We start from the raw sequence: 21452 nt of genomic DNA on the forward strand, positions 1-21452 counted from the left end.
TACAGAACATTGATGACCCCCCCATTAAACAAATCACCTACATGTGTCATTTCCTCACCTGTGATCCATATTGACATCTGACCTACATGACAGTACCAGATATTACAGAACATTGATAACCCCCCCCCCCCCCCATTAACCAAATCACCTACATGTGTCATTTCCTCACCTGTGATCCATACTGACATCTGACCTATAGAACAATACCAGATATTACAGATCACTGATGACCCCCCCCATTAAACAAATCACCTACATGTGTCATTTCCTCACCTGTGATCCATATTGACATCTGACCTACATGACAGTACCAGATATTACAGAACATTGATAACCCCCCCCCCCCCATTAACCAAATCACCTACATGTGTCATTTCCTCACCTGTGATCCATACTGACATCTGACCTATAGAACAATACCAGATATTACAGATCACTGATGACCCCCCCCATTAACCAAATCACCTACATGTGTCATTTCCTCACCTGTGATCCATACTGACATCTGACCTATAGAACAATACCAGATATTACAGAACATTGATGATCCCCCCTCCCCATTAAACAAATCACCTACATGTGTCACTTTCCCTCACATGTGTTCCATACTGATATCTGACCTATAGGACAGTACCATACATTAAAGATCATTGATGGACCCCCCATTAAAACAAATCACATACATGTGTCATTTTCTTCACTTTCCTGATCCATACTGATATCTGACCTATAGAATAATACCAGATATTACAGATCACTGATAACCCCCCCCCCCCCCCCCACATTAAACAAATCACCTACATGTGTAATTTCCTTCACCTGTGATCCATACTGACATCTGACTTATAGGACAGTGCCAGACATTACAGATCACTGATGACCCCCCCCCCCCTCATTCATCCAGCACCAAATTTTATTCTATACTTTATGGTCATCCTTTACCAGTCTGTGTACAGATCACATGTCCTCAGCTGTCGGGAGATATAGGAAATCTGGAAGAAACAAGGACACTTCTTCTTGGGGAGCGCTTGAGACTTTTTGTGAAATATTAGCAATGCCTAGCACACACAATGAGAATCTCAGATGAAAAATACCGCTTTTGAAGCGATTGTACGATAATCCGATCATCAGTACACAGCTTTCGAGAGCCGATCACGACAGTTCATCCAAAATTATCCGAAGGGACAAACACAAAAATGTTTCTCATATGATACCAGAATGAATGATTTTCATTTAATCAGTACAGTATTAGTCCAAAAAAATTTGGAAGACCTGGACCAAGCGTGCTCGGAAACAAAAGAATGCATTGCATCACTTCCGAAGTTGTATTCTGTCGTATGAGAATTTTCATAACTTTAGTAACCTCTTTATTTTCAATATGAGACTAGCATGCAAAAAATAAATAAAAAACGGACGATCATTCATCAGATATTCTCATCGTGTATACTAGGCTTAAGAATGTTTCTTCAAAATCTATTGGTAGTTACATTTAAAGCCAAACTCTGGACGCAATAAAAAAAAAAAAAAAGCACCCTTGCTGTGGGACCCCACACTGCAAGGGTTAAATGCTTGCTAATTCTAGGGGGTTGCAGAAGAGACCATATTACTTACCTTCTCCTCACTTCAGCAGCCACTTTTGATCCATGCGACCATCCACTGCAGCCACCTGTCTCCAGCATGTACAATATAGGAATTATAGCCCTGCTTTGTATCTGATGATGCAGAGACTCCGCCCACACACTGGAATTCAGGGAGAGGAGGAGATCAGAGAGTTAGGTGAGTAATACAACCCCCAGACCAATCATTTAACCCTTGCATTGGGGGAGGGAATCATCCACAAGGGTATTTTTTGTTTTGTTTTGTTGTGCCCAGAGTTGGGTTTTATAAGAGTTCTATGGTCAGCATACACTTTTTTTCATTTTATAACACCAGCATTGTAATAATATATATTTTTTGGCAATCCAATTCAAGCTTACTTGAAAATTTCTCCTTTCACGTTGTGAGTTCTGCCTGTCTTCTGGCCATCTCTTTTCACAATTTTCTGGATCCCTGCATACTTTGCAGCTTCTCCTCTGCTGTTTACTTTCAATTTATAAGGACTATATAATCCATGGTACCTTGCTGCCTGATCACATTGATTCCTGTACTGACTCCGCCTCCTGAAACTCCTCCCCTCAGCACCTTTGTAGTTTTGAAGGCAAGTTCTGTGAAGTGTGTGACACAACAGTGCCGACTCACAGGGCATAGTGATTGTGTCCAGGGTGGATAAAAATTAACGATTTTTTAAAAAAACTACCTTTTTTTTTATTTGAATCCATTTTTTTTTGATCGATTTTTTTTTTTTTTTTTTTAATAAAATGCGTTTTAGAGTAAAAATCTATCTAAAGATGGTTTTCTATTTAAGCTACATTAATAATTTAGAGCTTAGTTATGTAGCATGAGGCTGTATATTCTGCAATAGTTACGTTTTTGATAAACTCATTCAATAAATCCAAGCTCTGTAAGTTGAGATAACATGCATTGCATTGATGCATTCAGACAATTTTACAGTAACCATGAGATAAACCAAAGTTAAGGAATATTCCTTTATCCCATTGTTTTGAAAATCTATGTACACTAGAAACTGTGTGACTGAATCGTTTCTGATATTGCTCTTTTACTAACCAGACAGCTTAATTTTCTAAATAGGAAACCTTCATTTTATTTCCAAATATTAAAGACTCTAACAGCAAGAATAAGTCCTTACAGTTAAAGACCACCTGTCATTTCAGACCCATCATGGCAGCGCCTGTTGGTGGGCATCCACTCACCTGCTGCCGCCACGTCCCTCACCTTGTTGTGTCACTGCCGCATCACCAGCCCTCCCAGGAAAGTGAATGGGACTGTTGGTGAGTCAACAGCGGGCCAGAGGAGGAGCCGCTGCGGGACAGAGATGACAGTTGCTCTTTAAAAACTATGATTTAAATCAAGTCTGTTTACTATTGATTTGAATCATGATTTAAATCAAATCCACCCTGATTGTGTCACAGAATTCAAAGAAATAAATGAGTGGGGATCGTCACCAAAAAAAGTTTAAAAACTTCAAGATCGTTCAGCTTCATAGAAGTCGGCTAGAAATTATTTAAATATATTGTGGAGAGGAACATATGATCTTACATTTTGACCATTGATGCACTTTAACTGGGCTTGTTTTGTTGTATACGAGTATTTTCCACTTGGTATATTAGCCTTTTTTAACCTGGCTTCCTCCAGGGGTTGGTAGGGCTCATTTACACTTGCTGCAGACCTTGCTGCATTTGACAGATGGCTGGGAGGCAATATGGTGCCTCCATGCAGTCTATTTAAACCCTGTAAGCCCACACACCATCCACATGCATTGGTTGCAGTACAGCCCCATTAATTGCAGTACCACCCCCGAACGTGACAGGCGGCGTCATTTTTGCCACAGCATGTGCTCAACCTGCTGTGTTAGGTTAGAGGGAAGGCTGATAAAACCTCAGCTCAACTGCCTATTTTTACCATCCCCGGCCGCAAGTGTGAACAACGTTTTAGGGATTCCATGAGCAATGTCTGCCTCTCAGATCAGCTGCCACTGACAGCAATTCTCTTTTTGCTGTGAAGGGGGGATTCTTCCCATTGACCATCACACTTCTGTACTATTTGCTGTAGATCTCATACATTTTAGCAGGTTATTTCAAGGGCTCCTCCAAATGGTTGAGAAAGGCTGATCTATTACATATCCTGCATAAATGGGCACCTTTCTAAAAAAAAAAAAAAACTATACATATGTTTATAATGTGAATTTGACGAAAAGCACATTTATAAAGTTCACATTTATCAGACATTTTGTATTTATAATTGCGGTGAATGTGACCGTGAAAAGGAGGACACATATTTGCTGCTATAGTGAGGCTACTAACTGTGCTGACCGGAGCTCTCCATAGTGCTGGAACTAAATGCAGAATGTCTTTGCTAGTCTTTATTCCTGAAAATGCTAAATGCCTGTCATTCATGCTGAACTGGTGGTGCCAATACATTGAGTCACTGACCTGAAGAAGACCCGAAGAAAGCATGAAGAACAAGTGTCAGAACTTTACTTGCTGCATGCTTGTTACTGACACATAAACCATTGAAGCAGCCAAATGCTATTTTCAGATGGAAAGTCAGCAATGGCAGCCTCTAGTTTTCTATCGGTTTCAGGTGTCCTTGAGATTCTTGGACCTTAATCACATGGGCATACCTATGTTTACACCTGTGGATGGTCATCTTTGTCTAAGCAGGATGCACAGGTGTCCCATGATATCACACATTTGTCTTATAATTGTGGTAAATGTGGAAAGTTTGCATATTTTTGTACTGCTGTGTAGTGAGGCTACCAACTGTGCTGACCAGACCTTTCCATACTGCTGAAACTGTGGTCTTCTATTGTTTCAGCAGTTAGGGGGTTAATTTTATTTATTGTACTTTATTTATAAGACAGGCAAGTGGGTAGCTAGTATGCAGCTTGTGTGCCCTCCAGCATTGGAAATTAGATACAGTGAAAGGGATTGGCAAATGAAGGGTTATCTCTCCCAAAGCACTAGACCAAATACTGATAGACAGCGCTGTATGGCATGGTGCCTTTTCATTTAAATTGAACACCGCTGCACCACAATGGACCTGGGATGGTCCTACAGATCAAGAGTGCCTGCTGAAGTGAGAAGAAGGCTACTTTTTTGCAATGCATGTTAACAGGTGATGTAACGCACATTAAAGTGCATCTGATAACTCACCCTAAAGATACAAATTTGGCATAAAGAGCCTTGCTGGTACACTTCCTCTTGTCTGTGTGCTACTATTTAGAGGATTGCAGGAGTTTGATGTCAACACAAAATCAAGAATTTGTTTTTATATCTGGAGTATGCATGTTTTTACTTCTATAGTGAGGCTACCAACTGTGCTGACCGGAGCTCTCCATATTGCTGAAACAAAATGCAGGATGCCACTGTTGACCTTTAGCCCTCGATCACATTGAATGCGGCTTTGAAATCGTGCAACGTCATCTAAAATCGCAAAATTTCAAAGCCGCATGCCAGTGGTACTTTGAAGACGACAGTGCAGCTTCATGCATAGATGTCTATGCAAGTCGCACCCAAAATCGTCAAAAGTAGTGCAGGAATTACTTTTTCAAATCGATGCAGCATCGCACCGATTTGAACATGTCCATTACTAACAATAGGTTGCAACTTGTCATGTGATCTGTAGACTATTAAAGCAGCCAATCAGCTATAATTTTCAGAAGAAAGTCTGGCAGAAGCAAGAAATGGCAGCGTCTAGTTTTCTATCAGTTCAGGTCTCCTTGAAGTTGTTACACTTAATGCACATGAGCGTACCTATGCGTACACCTGTACGAAGGGCCGTCTTTGATAGCGTGTGATGCCCAGGCTGTCCCATATCTGAGCATTGGGATGCCACGGCTGCATGGACACAGCTGCTTCTCCCTATTTGAGAGGCGTGTGGTTGCATGTCCCAAACTCAGACTTTATTCTGCACGGCTGTCCTGCTTGACAAACAGGTTCACTACAATGAACACCGAGCATCCGGCATGTCCTTGAATCTGGATGAGTGATTTTGTATGCACTTTTTTGTTTGAATATTTATGTTTATTTTTATTCTGTACATTATAAATTGAACACCACTTTAGTAAGGAAATGCAGGCAGTCTGTCTCAATTCAGATTCATTTCCACTAGCTATAAAGATCTATTTTGAGTCTTTTGCTTTCAAACTCTTTCACTGTCGGATATAAATATATAGGTTAAATAGATTCATATGTCAATAGCAAATTGTGCCAAATGTATTTCAAATATTTTTAGTTATATTACAATATGAAATTACTAATTCACAGTTATACTCAGATTACACCAAATATAGGTACAGCGCAGTCCATTTTTTGGCCACAATCACCTATTTCATATGTGTGTCAATATTTTTATGCCAAGTCTTGAATTATTTTAGAATATTGGATTTTAAATGTTTCATGTTTTAGGGCTGTTAATTTGTTATGGACTAATACAGCTTGTTTGTTTAATATGTATTGAATATTATTATACATTTTGGTGTGAGATTGGTTTATGGGCATTGTTTACTTTTTGCATTATGTTTTTTGCCTGTTGTTGTTTTTAGTTAGCTCCCAGAAAGATGCATGAGGATTTGTTTTACCTCTAACAACTGACTTTCAAGCTGGTCTTTAACGAGTCCCAGCTGACCACTGTAGACGTAGGCATCGTGGAGTAATTCATTCTCAAAATTCGTAGCAGGAGCACTGATATTGTTCAACTCTCCCATAAGCTTAGCCTGCTCATTCTCCCCAGTAGTGATTTTGCTTTGTAATCTCCAATGTAAACACTAAGCAGATGAGAAAAAAATGAAAAATAAAAATATATATATATATCTCACCTTCTCAGTGATAAATATATAAAACCCATAAAGCCTGTAAGAAAAACCATGTCAGCAGTAGCTTTGGTTTGTTTATAGCATGTTACTGATGTGCTGTTTTCTTCCTGCAGTTTAAGAGGATGTTAAATAGAGAACTGACACACTTGTCTGAAACAAGCCGGTCGGGAAATCAGGTGTCTGAATATATATCTAGTACCTTCTTAGGTAAGCATTTTGATGTCACAAATATGATTTCCATTATTCTTTTCTGATTATCAGCACTGCTGTACCAACAAGCAAAGTCCTTCATGCATTCTATGCATGAAGGTAAAAAACCTTCTGTGTGCTGCCCCCCCCCCTTTAACAATACTCACCTGAGCCCTCTCTTGATCCAGTGATGTGCACTAGAGCCTCGACTGTCCTTGTACTCCCTTTTCTCATTGGCTGAGACAGCAGCAGGAGCAATTGGCTTCCACTGCTGTCAATCACAAGCAGTGAGCCAATGAGGAGAGAGTGGGGGGCAGGGCCGAGCCGCAGCTCTAGGTGTCTTATGGCTACCACTAGAGTGCCTAGTGCCCTGTCCTTGGTTGACAGCTAAGCCAACCTTTGGAAATAATAAAAAAAAAAATGTCCCTACCTTAATCACATGCTAACCCTATGTATCATTATGTTTGGATCAAACCAGTATGTGTGTGTTTGTGCATATATTTGGTTTTAATTAGTTTGAGGGAGAAAACCAGAGCACCCAGAGCAATACAGACTTCATGCAGAAGCTCAGTTGAGCCTTGAGCTGCAAAACCTGACAAGTCATCAAGTTTAAGTTTGTTCTCTGCTAAGGATGTGTTACAGTAAATTATCTTCCTTTTATAGAAATTATGCAATAACCAGGGGTGAAAATGATGTATACTTAATTCACAGAGCCAGCTTTCTTTAATGTGACCCTTTCTCTATAGCAGTATTTATGGAATAAAAAAGTGTGCATTGTAGTATGATCTTACACTTGTTTCATTTTTAACGCAGGCTTAAAATCTGTGCCTGAAATTACTGTGTATTCGGATTAACAATATCCCTTTTTGATGCATATGATGCTTACCGGAACATATGATGCTAACTGGGGTAGCACTTTGAGACCCATTTAGACCTCTCTGCATAGAGTAACACACATTGTATATGTTTTTACACATTAACAATTCATGTGGGTGATTGAGATTGTTTTTATACATGAATTGCATTTTCCTTGTTTGCTGGGTAAAACAAGTGTGAACAATTCTTACTGTATTCAGGTATTTTTCGTTCTTTTTTTTTTTTTTACCTAAATGCTGGTGTATGGTTTGCTATGGCCCCATGTATACAGTTTAGTAAAGATCAGTAAACTTGCAATGCATTTAAATCCATAAAATCTAAATCCTGTGTACGGATTATATTTTATTTTGTATGCATGTAAAAGTTGGGGGTACCCCTACATGCCTATAGCACAAATGTTCTGTATTAGAGCATAGGAGCCACCTGCGTCCTAACAATGAAGGAAGCTAAGTGGCAGTGGGGTCCTGTGTTCCAGCAATGGAGGACACTGGACATTAGGTGACTTTGGCTACCTGTGTCCTAGAAACCAATAGGCTGCACTAAAGTGATTGTCAAGGCATATTTATTTTTGTGTTTAAATAATAAACTTGTCATACTTACCTGCTTTGTGCAGTGGTTTTGCACAGAGCATCCCCGATCCTCCTCTGCTTGGTCCCTCCTGTCAAGTGTCCCCACAGCAAGCAGCTTGCTATGGGGCACCTGAGCAGGCTCGCTCCCCGAGCCGCAGCTCTGTGTGTCTATTCACACACAGCCGCGGCTCGGCCCCGTCCCCTGTTCTCTCCTCTTTGGCTCACTGGCTGTAATTGACAGTAGTGGGAGGCAGTGGTTCCTGCTGTTGTCTCAGCCAATGAGGAGGGAGAGATCTGGGAGAGTTGAGGCTCTTGTGCACATCGCTGGATCGAGATGGGGCTCAGGTAGATATTGGGGATGCTCGGGGCTGCTGTTGCTGGCACAGGCAAGGTTTTTTACCATCATGCAGAGAGTGCCAGTTATTATACTGGAAATTTTCAGCTGGGACCAGTTTAGAGTGTGGAGCTCATGGCTGCACTCAATACCAGTATATAATGCAATACGTTGAAGCAACAAAAATGAAAAGCTTTCTTTGTATTTCTCGTTTGTTCATTGACAGACACAGCTCTTCACATTCTTGACCGTAGGGTTATATCGCCACCTTCAGGAGTAGGACTAGATAGAAACAAGAACAAGCACAGCACCGCCTATGGGCAGTCCCAACTGGTAGTAAACCCCCTCTCTGCTATAGGCAACCCAATTTTTTTCTACCTAGTCTACGAGTAAGGACCTGGCTCCCTACTGGGAAATGTGGTTCCATAGTTTGTCTGTTTTTTTTTCTTTTTATTCTGTGTTCCCACCCATCATTGTGGCACTGCTTTTGGACATCCCTATGGTCAAGAAGCTGTGAGCTGTGTCCATCAATGAACGAAAGAGAAAACTGGATTTTTTTCTAGTCACCGTAAAATCCCTTTCTCTGAGTTAATTGACGGACACAGCACCCACCCCTCCTTTTTTTGTTTGTACTGCTTTGTAACGAACTGAGCTGCCTATAGCAGAGAAGGGGTTTACTACCAGTTGGGACTGCCCGTAGGAGGTGCTGTGCTTGTTCTTTTTTTCTGCCTAGTCCTACTCCTGAAGGTGGCGATATAAACCTACAGTCAAGAATATGGAGAGCTGTGTCCGTCAATCCAGCTCGGGAGATACACACTCATGTTGAGCTGTCTTTATGAACGTAGCCTTCGGAATTGTTGCTGTAACTTGCTCCCAAGCAATTCATTGTGTTTAGCTTGTTGAGGAACATTTTTGGCAGGTACAAGTTTATCAAGTCACAGTGCCTGGGAAAATGTGATTTAGGAAGGGGCATCATTTTTTTACCTAATTGTTTCCACCAGAAAAACAGCATGAAGTGGAAATTCCCTCTCCAACTACAAAGGAGAAGGAAAAGAAGAAGAGACCCATGTCCCAAATTAGTGGTGTGAAGAAGCTGACTCATAGCTCTAGCTTGACTATCTGCAGTATTCCACGGTTTGGAGTAAAGACTGACCAGGAAGAACTCCTGTCAAAGGTAACTATGAACCCATGGGTAATTCATCACATTGTTCTGTTTTAGGTTTACATTGTAGCGTATGGCAGTGGTGAAGTCTTTCGCTGATTATACATGTCTCCTTTTAAAGCTGAAATTTAATGATTTATTTATTTATTTATTTTAATCGGCACAATTATTATTCATCTTGAGGCTGAATCTAACCTTTTGTGTATGAATCTCATTGCCTCTTGTGTTACAGGAAATAGAAGAAGCTAATAAATGGGGTCTTGATATATTTAAGGTAGCTGAATATTCTGGAAATAGGCCTTTAACCGTCATCATGTATGGAATTTTCCAGGTAGGAATGTACAAATACCATCATTAACCCATGCCATATAATTAAAGCTGTTTTCCACTACTTTTTAGTACTTTTCGATTCTAATCCTACTCCACAGATACACGCTCATTGCAACCCCTCCCTTCTATTTTGATCATGGTTGATAGATATATATATATATATATATATATATATATAAAATATATATTCTCACAAAAGTGAGTACACCCCTCACATTTTTGTAAATATTTTATTATATCTTTTGTACAACTTGTCTAACAGTATAAATTTGCTGTCCCCTCAAAATAACGTAACACACATCCAATAATGTCTAAACCGCTGGCAACACCCCTAAGTGAAAATGTCCAAATTGAGCCCAATTAGCCATTTTCCCTCCCCAGGTGTCATGTAACTCATTAGTGTTACAAGGTCTCAGGTGTGAATGGGGAGCAGGTGTGTTAAATTTGGTGTTATTGCTCTCACTCTCTCATACTGGTCACTTATTGTTCAACATGGCACCTCATGGCAAAGAACTCTCTGAGGATCTGAAAAAAAAATTGTTGCTCTACATAAAGATGGCCTAGGCCAAGGTTGTCCAAGCTTTTTTTTTTGCCTGACATCCTTTGAACCTTTAAAATTAAATGCAAATGAACGGAATACTTTTCATTTCGTCACATGGATGACAAATCTAAACACTAACTAAATAACACTGCCTTTCATATCTGAAGGCCAGATGAAAAAAACATTTCCAGGAAGCTGAAATATATGTCAGGAACATTGTAAAGTACATTACATATTATTGGAACATAACACCAAGTGTATACATGTTGTGTCCAAATATATTTATAACTGATTTAGACCAACTGACATTACCTGAGATTTTACAATGTATGCATCTCAATTGAAAAAAACTTGCCTGCACTAATGTGAAGGGTGAAACTGAGATCTGAACTGCAGCACATAGGCTATGTCTGGTTCAAAGACAGTGGTTTTGATGCGCAAAATGTCACGCAGGTGAGAGTCGCTTAGTCTTGTCTTTACGCGGTTCTTGTTAAAGTTCATAGCAGAGAATGTCTTCTCACACAAATATGTTGAGCCAAACAAGCTCAGCTTTTTCTTAGCCAGGTTCTCTTCAGTTGCAGCAAAGATGAATTGCCTGCCTTTGTGGCTGTGTGTGGTGGAGACACAGCGCAGGGAGAAGGAACGCACCAAATCCCGCGATGTCCAAGAGAAAGCCGACTTAGGACGTGCAGTCCTGCGGCGTTGAGAAATCCGGAGATTCCAGGGGTCCTGAGCGGCACTCGGGGATTTACTGGGGGCCACAACAGATTTTACCAAATTACCTGTGGGGCCGTATTAATACGGAACACGGGCTGCAGTTGGCCTTCGGGCCGGACTTTGCTCACTTTTGTTGCCAGCGGTTTAGACATTAATAGCTGTGTATTGAGTTATTTTGAGGGGACAGCAAATTTACACTGTTATACAAGCTGTACACTCACTACTTTACATTGTAGTAGTGTCAGTTCTTCAGTGTTGTCACATGAAAAGATATAAAATATTTACAAAAATGTGAGGGGTGTACTCACTTTTGTGAGATACTGTATGTGAGTATTGATGTATCTGTCGTCCTTGGCTTGAGGAAGAGCTTGTTGCCCAAAGCGCTCTCTCTCTCTCTCTCTCTCTCTCTCTCTCTCTCTCTCTCTCTCTCTCGTAAGAAAGAGGGGGGGGGGGATGGGCATAGGTTCATGTAAAGGATTTTTAAGTCCTCAGTCTTTCATGCCCCTCTCAGTCGTTGACACGCTGTCACATATTGGGCAGCAATTTTTACCGTTGGCTCCTCTTCCCTCAGTAGAAATTGGAGTTTTCTCTTCTATAGAATTGAAGTCTGGGTGGAAAGTCTCTGGAAGTGAGTGTCCCTCACTGATGAGTACTTTGGGCAATGTAGCAGGAAGTGGTCCTCATCCTCCAGGACCCCCTGGTCACATTGCTGGCACAGTCTATTCTCCCTGGGCTTGTAGGTCTGCCTGTGCTGTCCTAATTCGATTTCCAGGCTGTGGGCGCTCAGTCTGTACAGGCTCAGGGTCTGTCTGTCTTTGGGGTCTTGTAGCACCTCCAGGTATGGGGCCAGTTTGTAGTCTCTCTGCAATGACTGGTAAAAAGTTAGTTTTTTGGAGTTTGTTAGCTCATTTCTCCATTCTCCAACATGTTTTTCTTTGGAGTCATTGATTATGTTTTTTTATTTGAGATTTTGTCAGGCCGCATTGTTGAACATTTGGGATAGACAAGGTGTTGATGAGTTGTTGCAGGCCACACGGCTTGGACTGGTCTTTTCTGTTCAGTAAGGCTTTATGGTGCTATGAGTTGGGACTGCTGTTTTGTAGGTGGTCCCAGTATGATAGCGCCCTCTTCTGTACTGCGAGAAGTAAGGGAAATCTGCCCAACTCAGACCGGCAAGCACTGTTGGAGGTGCTCCGATGGACTTGGAGGTGCTTGCAGAATTCCAGATGGAATATTTCTGTTTTTGCCATTTGGATTGGTCTGGGTAGGTGGACAGGACCACAAACTTCACTGCCATAAAGAAGAATTGGGGTGATGACGCTATCAAATATTCTGATCCAGACCCTTACTGATGGTTTTAGGTGGTACAGCTGTCTCCTGATGGCATAGAAGGCTCTGCATGCCTTGTTTTCCCTCCTATTACACTCTCTAATACCGCGTACACACAATTGGTTTTCTCATCGGAAAAAGATATGACGGCTTTTCCGATGGGATTCCGCTCAAGTTTGCCTTGCATACACATGGTCACGCAAAAGTTCGCTGAAATTACGACCGCCAAGAACGCGGTGACGTACAACACTACGACGAACTGAGAAAATTACGTTCAGTGCTTCCGAGCATGCGTCAAATTGTTTCCGAGCATGCGTAGGGATTTTGCGCGTTGAATTGCCACAGATGATTGCAGGTTTTTGGTGGTGAAGTTTTGCTTTTTCCTTTTAAGGATTTGTTTGTATTTTTTCTGTAGGGTGCCATGTGCTATCCTTAGGTCAGTGTTGTCAGGGTCTCTGTGTTTGTTATTGGAGACTGTCCGTGAGGTGTTCCTTAATGCTTTGCTTTCTTTGTCGAACCATTTATTGGATTGTTTGTTGGATGGTTTCTTGTAGTTGGCTTTTCTCAGCTGGGCTGTTTCTGCAAGGGTGTGTAGTATTTTATGGAAGTCCTTTGCTGCCTGGTTCACGCCTCGTGGGCTTATCTCATAGCCGTTGTTTTGGAAGTTTTCAAGCTGTTTCTTAATGTCAGGTCTGTCAGTTACCTCTCTCTCACCCCCCCTCTCTCTCTCTCTCTCTCTCTCTCTCTCTCTCTCTCTCTCTCTCTCTCTCTCTCTCTCTCTCTCTCTCTCTCTCTCTCTCGTTCACCCCCTCTCTCTCTCTCTCTCTCTCTCTCTCTCTCTCTCTCTCTCTCTCTCGTTCACCCCCCTCTCTCTCGTTCTCCCCCTCTCTCTCCGCCCCCCTCTCGCTCTCTCCCCCGCCCCCCCTCTCTCTCTCCCCCGCCCCCCCCCCTCTCTCTCTCTGCCTCCCCCTTCTCTCTTTCTCCGCCTCCCTCTTCTCTCTTTCTCCGCCTCCCTCTCTCTCCTCCTCCCCCCCTCATTCTCTCTCTCTCTCCCCCTTCCCTCTCTCTCCCCCTCTCTCTCCCCCTCTCTCTCCCCCTCTCTCTCCCCCCTCTCTCTCCCCCCTCTCTCTCCCCCCTCTCTCTCCCCCTCTCTCTCCCCCTCTCTCTCCCCCCTCTCCTCCCCCTCTCTCTCCCCCCTCTCTCTCCCCCTCTCCTCCCTCTCTCCCCCCCTCTCTCTCTCTCTCTCTCTCTCTCTCTCTCTCTCCCCCTCCCCCTCTTTCTCTCCTCCCCCTCTTTCTCTCCACCCACCTCTCTCTCCACCCCCATCTCGCGCTCTTCTCCACCCCCATCTTGCGCTCTCTCCACCCCCATCTTGCGCTCTCTCCACCCCCATCTTGCGCTCATCGCTTTCTCTCTCCCCCCCTCTCTCTTCCTCTCTCTCTCTTCCTCCCTCTCTCTCTCTCTCTCTCTCTCTCTCTCTCTCTCTCTCTCTCTCTCTCTCTCTCTCTCTCTCTCTCTCTCTCTCTCTCTCTCTCTCTCTCTTTCTCCCCCTTCCCGTTTTCTCTTTCTCCCCCCTCCCCGTTTTCTCTTTCTCCCCTCTCTTTCTCTCCACCCCCATCTCGTGCTCTCTCTCTCTCTGCCTCTCGCTCTCCCTCTCTCTGCCTCTCGCTCTCCCTCTCTCTCTCCCCCCTCTCTCTCTCTGGCTCTCACTCCCCTCTCTCTCTCTCTCCCCTCCTCTCTCTCTCCCCTCCTCTCTCTCTCACTCACTCACCCCCCTCCTCTCCCCCTCCTCTCTTCTCCCCTCCCTCCCCCCTCTCTCTCTCTCCCCTCCCCCCCCTCTCTCTCTCCTCCCCCCCTCTCTCTCCCCTCCCCCCCCGCCCTCTCTCTCTTCCCGTGCAGTGCGATTTGACAGCCCATTTATTTCAATGGGCTGAAAATTGCACTAGAACGCGAGAAAAAGTAGCACATGCACAAAATGCGCCACACCAAGCGCATGATACTGCAGTATCGCGCGATTTGGTGGTCCACAACACACTGTTTTGATCTGTGTTTGGGGGTGCCATTAACAATACAATGTGTGAATCAGCCCTAAGGCAGATGGCAAGGCTCAGAGAAAAAGGAAAATGAAGCAAAGATGGGTACATCCCCCTAACATCCCAGCATCTAACTAAAGGGATATTTTGTCCTGACGTATGAAGAAAGCAGAACCTATCCTGATATATTTACAACTTTACCAGAATGTCAGTATCCATCCTTTTGAAAGCTTACTGATTATTGTTAGACTATGTCTACAGAAAATGAATACAAACCTGAGGATGAATGAGAACCAACATTTCAGGAAGGAAAAGGGGAAGTGTGTCATTTTCTCCTTCTAAATTGCACCCACAGCTAAATGCAACTCACGTTTAGCTGCAAATAAAAAAAAAAGCTGACCCTGGATGCAGCACTTTTTTTCTTTTCTTAAATGCAGCTAGACTGTATGCCACTAAACTTTGCTAATGGGTATGCATGAATACCATGATTACTTTGCATTGTGTAAATCCAGCTGTTTTTAGAAAAGTCTTCCATATGCCTGTGTGAATGTTGCTTCAGGCCCTTTTCACACTGACAAACTTTTGCTGCGTTTTTACCTTGCTAATAAAATATTTCCCTTTAAATACTATGGGACTCTTCACACCATTACACTGCAGATGCATCCTGCATGCTGCTTCTTTGGTGTGGTTTTCAAAACCACACCAAAACCGCAGCTCCCCATTGAAATTATGGAAAATCGTCCGAAATGCACCGCTGTTGCTTTTTTTGGTGCATTTTTATTTATTTATTTTGAGGAACATGTCCATGTTTTACAGGTGCATACCAACCAGAAAATACTTTTATCTTTAGTGCCAAGTGTGCTTGAGCAATTACGATGTTAATGTTGCTGTGAGTTAATGAAAATTTAAGAGTGTGAATTGATGTACTGTAGGTGTGTTGCTAAATTTATTATATCTTATGTGCAGAGCTTTCATAGTTTATAGCAGTGGTCGCCAAACTCCGGCCTGTGGGCTAGATGTGGTCCTCTGCATGCCTTTATCTGGCCATTGGGAATTCCTCCCACTGATATGAAGTGCTGTTCCTCCCACTGACATGGATGATGGGGCACTATTTCTTCCACTGATACCAATGATGGGGCATTATTTCTTCCACCGATTTTAATGATGGTGTACGATTTCTTCCACTGATACCAATGATGGGGCATTATTTCTTCCACTGATATTAATGATGGTGTACGATTTCTTCCACTGATACAAATGATGGGGCACTATTTCTTCCACTGATACCAGTGATGGGGCACTAGTTCTTCCACTGATACCAATGATGGGGCACTTTTTTCCAATGATGGGCACGATTTCTTCCACTGATAACAATGACTGGACACTATTTCTTTCACTGATACCAATGATGGGGCACTATTTCACTGATGCCAATGATGGGGCACTATTTCTTCCACTAATACAAATGATGGGGCACTATTTCTTCCACTGATACCATTGATGGGGCACTATTTCTTCCACTGATACTAATGATGGGACACTATTCCTTCCACTGATGGGGCACTATTTTGTCCACTGTTGGGGCACTATTTCGTCCACTGATACCACTGATGGGGCACTATTTTGTCCACTGATGGGCACTATTTCGTCCACTGATACCAATGATGGGACACTATTTCTTCCACTGATACGGATGATGGGGCACTATTCCTTCCACTGACCCCAACAATGGGGCATTATTCCTTCTACTGACATCAACGATAAGGCATTGTTCCTATCACTAATATCCATTATGGGGCACAATTCCTCCTCCTACTGACCACAGGCGCAATGTAATTTTTTAACTCCCACTGACCACAGTCCAGTCCCTCTAAAGTCTGAAGGACAGCAAACTGGCCTTTCTTTAAAAAGTTTGGAGACCCCTGATCTATAGAAACATTGACGTATATGCCTTCATGATTAAAGCTCGACTATTTTTTAAGGAGCATTTGAAAAAAATTTGGATTAATAATTGCTGGTTTGCCTCTCAGGAAAGAGATCTTCTGAAGACCTTCAGAATTCCTTCAGATACTTTCATTACATACATGATGACACTGGAGGATCATTACCACTCAGATGTCGCTTACCATAACAACATCCATGCAGCAGATGTGGCACAGTCAACCCATGTTCTTCTGTCTACCCCTGCACTGGAGGTCAGTGTTTTTTCAGCGTTTTGTGAATATTCTATATTTATCATTAAAGTAAACCGGGCATCACTAAATGGCGACCCACGGTCCAGGTCCGGCCCCAATCGCTCTCACCCGGACCGCAGTGGTCGCGCCATTAAGAAACCTGTTCTTCTCTCAGCTGTCACGCTTCAATCTTCGTAGAGCTGACAGCCAGAGGCGGGACAGTTCTGGAGGGAGGGTGCGAGCTGCCTGAGGTAAACAAACCAGGTATGATGATGGAGGGCGGTCCAAGCAACCAATCACCAGCCTGCAGCTTCCGTCCTCCATTCAGATCTGCTGTACCTCCCATCCTCCCATCTGTCTAAGGTAGGGGAGATGTAATGTGGGAAGGGGGAGAGGTACTGCAATGATAGAGGGTGAGTACTGTAATGTGTGTGGGGGCTCAGTACTGTAATGTGGGGGGGGGTTAAGGTTGAGTACTGTAATGTCGGGGGGGGCTGAGTACTGTAAAGAGGGGGCTGAGGACAGTAATGAGGGGAACTGAGCACTGTAATGGGGTGCTCTCAGGACAACAATGTGGGGGGGGGGCTGAGGACTGTAATGTGGGGGCTAAGGACAGTAATGTGAAGGAACTGTATACTGTATTGGGGGGGCGGAGGACAATGTGGGGGAGCTGAGGTCAGTAATAGGGGGGCTGAGTACTGTAATGGGGGGGCCGAGCACAGTAATGGCTAAGTAATGTAATGGGGGCGCTGAGGACAATAATGTGAGGCACCTGAGAACAGTAGTGGAGGGACTGGGGACTGAGGATTGTAATGTGGGGGGGGGGGGTGGCTGAGGACAATAATGTGGGGGAGAAGCTTTAGAAACTGGCTGTATTTTTTGCATAGTTCAGTTCAATACCAGTTTAGAAATGGTACTAAAATAAATGGTAGGTGTCTAGAAAATGACAACACATTTTAGCAGTGCCAGTACACAGTAGAAAGTGCAAAATCACAGGATATGACATCAAATGACATTGTTTGTACTATTTTAGAACTTGCACCTTTAATGAAATTAAATAAATGAAATAGAACCTGTCAGGATAGAAATATAGAATCTGCCGTTTTCTTTTTTTAAGTTTGAGAAACACTGGTCTACAGCAGTGGTCCCCAAACTGCGGCCCTTTGCTTGCCTTTATCTGGCCCTTGAGGCATTATTCTTGCCACTGACACCAAAGATGGGGCATGATTCCTTCCACTGACAACAAAATGCGCTTTTGATGCCTAAAGCCCCATACACACGATAGGACTTTGTACAAACTTTCCCTTGGATTTTTGTACAAAGGGCGTTGGCCAAAAGTTTGTCTTGCATACAGACGGCAGGATTTTTCCAGCCAACTTTCACCAAATCACGTGGTTTTTCAGCTCTTTACCACCACCCTTTGGTCAACTCCTGTATTTTTGTCTGATATTGTGTCAATCTCGCCACTTTTATTGGCGAGATTGACACCTTGCGAGCCGGGTTCCCACTGGTGCAGGGATCCGAGTTGGATCCCCACCAATGTCAGGCACTGTGTTTGGTATGAATCTTGAGGGGAAACTTCACGCCAAATTTTGAATAAAAAATCGGCATGGGTTCCCCTCCAGGGGCATACCAGGCCCTTAGATCTGGTCTGGATTTTAAGGGGAACCCCCTACGCTGAAAAAACAGCGTGGGGGTCCCCCCAAAATCCATACCAGACCCTTATCCGAGCACGAAGCCCGGCCGGTCAGGAAAGGGGGTGGGGACGAGCAAGCGCCCCCCTCCCCTCCTGAGCCGTACCAGGCCGCATGCCCTCAACATGGGGGATGGGTGCTTTGGGGTAGGGGCGCCCCCGTCTTCTCCCGGTGTCTGGATCTTCTGCCGGCTCCTCCGCTATCTTCTGCCGCTCTTTTGCTAGCGGTGGCCCGGACATCTGGATCGTCTTCTTCCCTCTTCTCTTCCAAAGATGTTGACACAACGCTCTCTCCGGCTGTAATGCTGTCTGTGCGCTCTGCTATGACTTATATAGGCGGTGACCCCGCCCCCCTATGACATCACAGTCCCGGGGCATGCTGGGACTGTAAGGTCATAAGGGGGCGTGGTCACAGGATGACATGACCACGCCCCCTTATGACCTCACAGTCCCAGCATGCCCCGGGACTGTGATATCATAGGGGGGCGGGGTCACCACCTATATAAATCATAGCAGAGCGCACAGACAGCATTACAGCCGGAGAGAGCGTCGTGTCAACATCTTTGGAAGAGAAGAGGGAAGAAGACGTCTGAAAAGACCAGGCTCCTCCGCTAGCAAAAGAGCGGCAAAAGAGCAGAAGGAAGAAGGCACCGGAGAAGAACCAGAGAACGCGGAGACGACACCGGAGAGAGGGAGAAGAGGCCTGAGAGATCCCCGAAGTCGGCAGAAGACCCCCGGAGCTGCCTAATAAATTACTTTTAAAACCTGTGTAGTGTGTTTTTTTTTTTTTTTTTTTTTTTATTGACACTTTATTTCCCTAGATGAATGGGTAGGGCTACCACGTACCCCATACTCATTCACATTGGGTAGGGGGGCGAGATCTGGGGGCCCCATTATTAAAGGGGGCTCCTGGATTCCGATAAGCCCCCCCACCTGCAGACCCCGACAACCAACGGCCAGGGTTGTCGGGAACAGGCCCTTGTCCTCATCAACATGGGGACAAGGTGCTTTGGGGTGAGGGGGCCGCAGGGCGCCCCCTCCCCCAAAGCATCCACCCCCCAAGTTAAGGGCATGCGGCCTGGTACGGCTCAGGAGGGGGGGCGCTTGCTCGTCCCCACCCCCTTTCCTGACCGGCCGGGCTGCGTGCTCGGATAAGGGTCTGGTATGGATATTGGGGGGACCCCCACGCCGTTTTTTCGGCGTAGGGGGGTCCCCTTAAAATCCATACCAGACCTAAGGGCCTGGTATGCCCCCAGAGGGGAATTCCCTCTCGCGCTTGCCACAATAGGAAAATGTGTTTTTCCTATTGCAGCCAGCGCGAGATGTACAGTACCCTGTCGCCGAGAACCAGCGCGATGGGTTCGCGCTGGAAACATTCTCGCGGCCGCTACTGTAGTTTGTACAAAAGTCCGATGCTTTTGTGTACACACGATCGGACTTTGCTTCATCTGACTTTTGTTGCCAGAAAGTTTGTCCGTTTGCACAGCCAACAAAAGTCCGATGGAAACAGAAAAAGTTTGTCCGATGGAGCGTACACACGGTCGGATGTTGCTCCAAAACAGCTAATTTGCATGTTTGTTGTCAAAAAGTCCGATCGTGTGTACGGGCCTTTACAGTACTTTTTTGATGCAGTCCAGTACTTTTTTCCCCCCTTTTTTCTTAACCTTAAATAAGGACATGTGTGTTCCAGTGCATTTTTGGTGTGTTTAGGTGCATTCTGGTGCGTTTTTGATTCGTTTTGCTGCGTTCCAGTGCAGGAAAAATTCAAAATGTTCTACTTTTTTTTCTGGAACTGAAAAGCCCTGGAACTGACTGCACCGGTATGAACTATACCAGTGGAAACCATATAACCTACTTTCCATGTGTTTTTAATGCAGAAATAAAAACGCACTGGACTGCATGCCGTGTGAACTGGCCCTTAAAGCATATCTATGATCAAAATGTAAAATCATATATTTATCTTAACACTGAATTTCAATTATTTCCAGCCTACTCATATTAGCCTCCTAATGCTGGCGCCTCCTGGCCCTTTACGAGGTTTCTGATGCCGGGAGGCGGGGCGGGGTTTCTGATCATGTGACTGGCTGTCACAGCAGTCACATGACCGGAAAGCTCCCGATCGCATATAGAGTTAGCCGCCGGTAACTGTGCTGGGAGTGCGCAGGGCGTGCACTCTCGGAGCAACACTGTTTTCATTCTAGTACACATATATGCAGCTGCTTGACGTTAAAGCCCACTCGCCGAGAGATCACATATATGCGCACTGCAGGTGTGAAGGGGTTAAACTGAATGATCTTGAAGTATTAAACTTACTCTGTGAAGATCCCTACACGATTACTTTCTTATATTCTGTGAAATATATTCACTATGCCTTGTGAGTAGGCATTGCTGTGTCACAGATTTCACAGAGCCTGCCTTCTGAACTACAGAGGTGATAAGAGGAGAAGTTTCAGGAGGTGGAGACAGTGCAGGAATCACAGCTTGCAGGCGGGGGGGGGGGTCATACCACACTGCCAGCACTGTAAAAGTCATCACTTTAACATGACAGCTGAGAGCTGGCTAAACAAAACGACTACTGCCATGAGCTTGTTTGAAACACTTCGCTCTCTAGACTACATTGTAAGTCCAAAGAAACAAAGTAGTTAAAAGCTTTTAGCAATATGTAGGATATATATATATATATATATATATATATATATATATATATATATATATATATATATATATATATATATATATATATTAGAGCTGCACGATTCTGGCCAAAATGAGAATCACAATTTTTTTGCTTAGAATAAAAAGATCATGATTCTTGCGACCTAAAATCTTTCACATTATACAAAAAAAAAAAAAAATGGGCTAACTTTACTGGTTAGATTTTATTTTTATTTTAATTCATTATTTTTTTCCAAAAAAATTGCATTTGAAAGACTGCTGTGCAAATACAGTGTGACATAAAATATTGCAACAACCACCATTTTATTCTCTAGGTTGTCTACTAAAAAAATATATATGTTATATTATAAGTAAATTTCTAGCAAAAAAAATTATTTTAACTTGAAACCAACAAAT

At 43.7% G+C, this 21452-nt stretch overlaps 1 protein-coding gene across 3 annotated transcripts in view; it reads left to right on the forward strand.

The window, feature by feature from the left end:
- The window catches only part of PDE4C (phosphodiesterase 4C), a 319542-nt gene that overhangs the window by 258021 nt on the left and 40069 nt on the right, over positions 1–21452 (forward strand). For all 3 annotated transcript variants that reach the window (XM_073599449.1, XM_073599458.1, XM_073599467.1), the window contains exons 7-10: positions 6547–6640; positions 9403–9575; positions 9796–9894; positions 16544–16708. In XM_073599449.1, coding sequence (XP_073455550.1) covers positions 6547–6640; positions 9403–9575; positions 9796–9894; positions 16544–16708 — 531 coding nt within the window. The remainder of the gene's footprint in view (positions 1–6546; positions 6641–9402; positions 9576–9795; positions 9895–16543; positions 16709–21452) is intronic.

Source organism: Aquarana catesbeiana, linkage group LG01 (assembly GCF_042186555.1).
Source record: "Aquarana catesbeiana isolate 2022-GZ linkage group LG01, ASM4218655v1, whole genome shotgun sequence".
Taxonomy (NCBI): domain Eukaryota; kingdom Metazoa; phylum Chordata; class Amphibia; order Anura; family Ranidae; genus Aquarana; species Aquarana catesbeiana.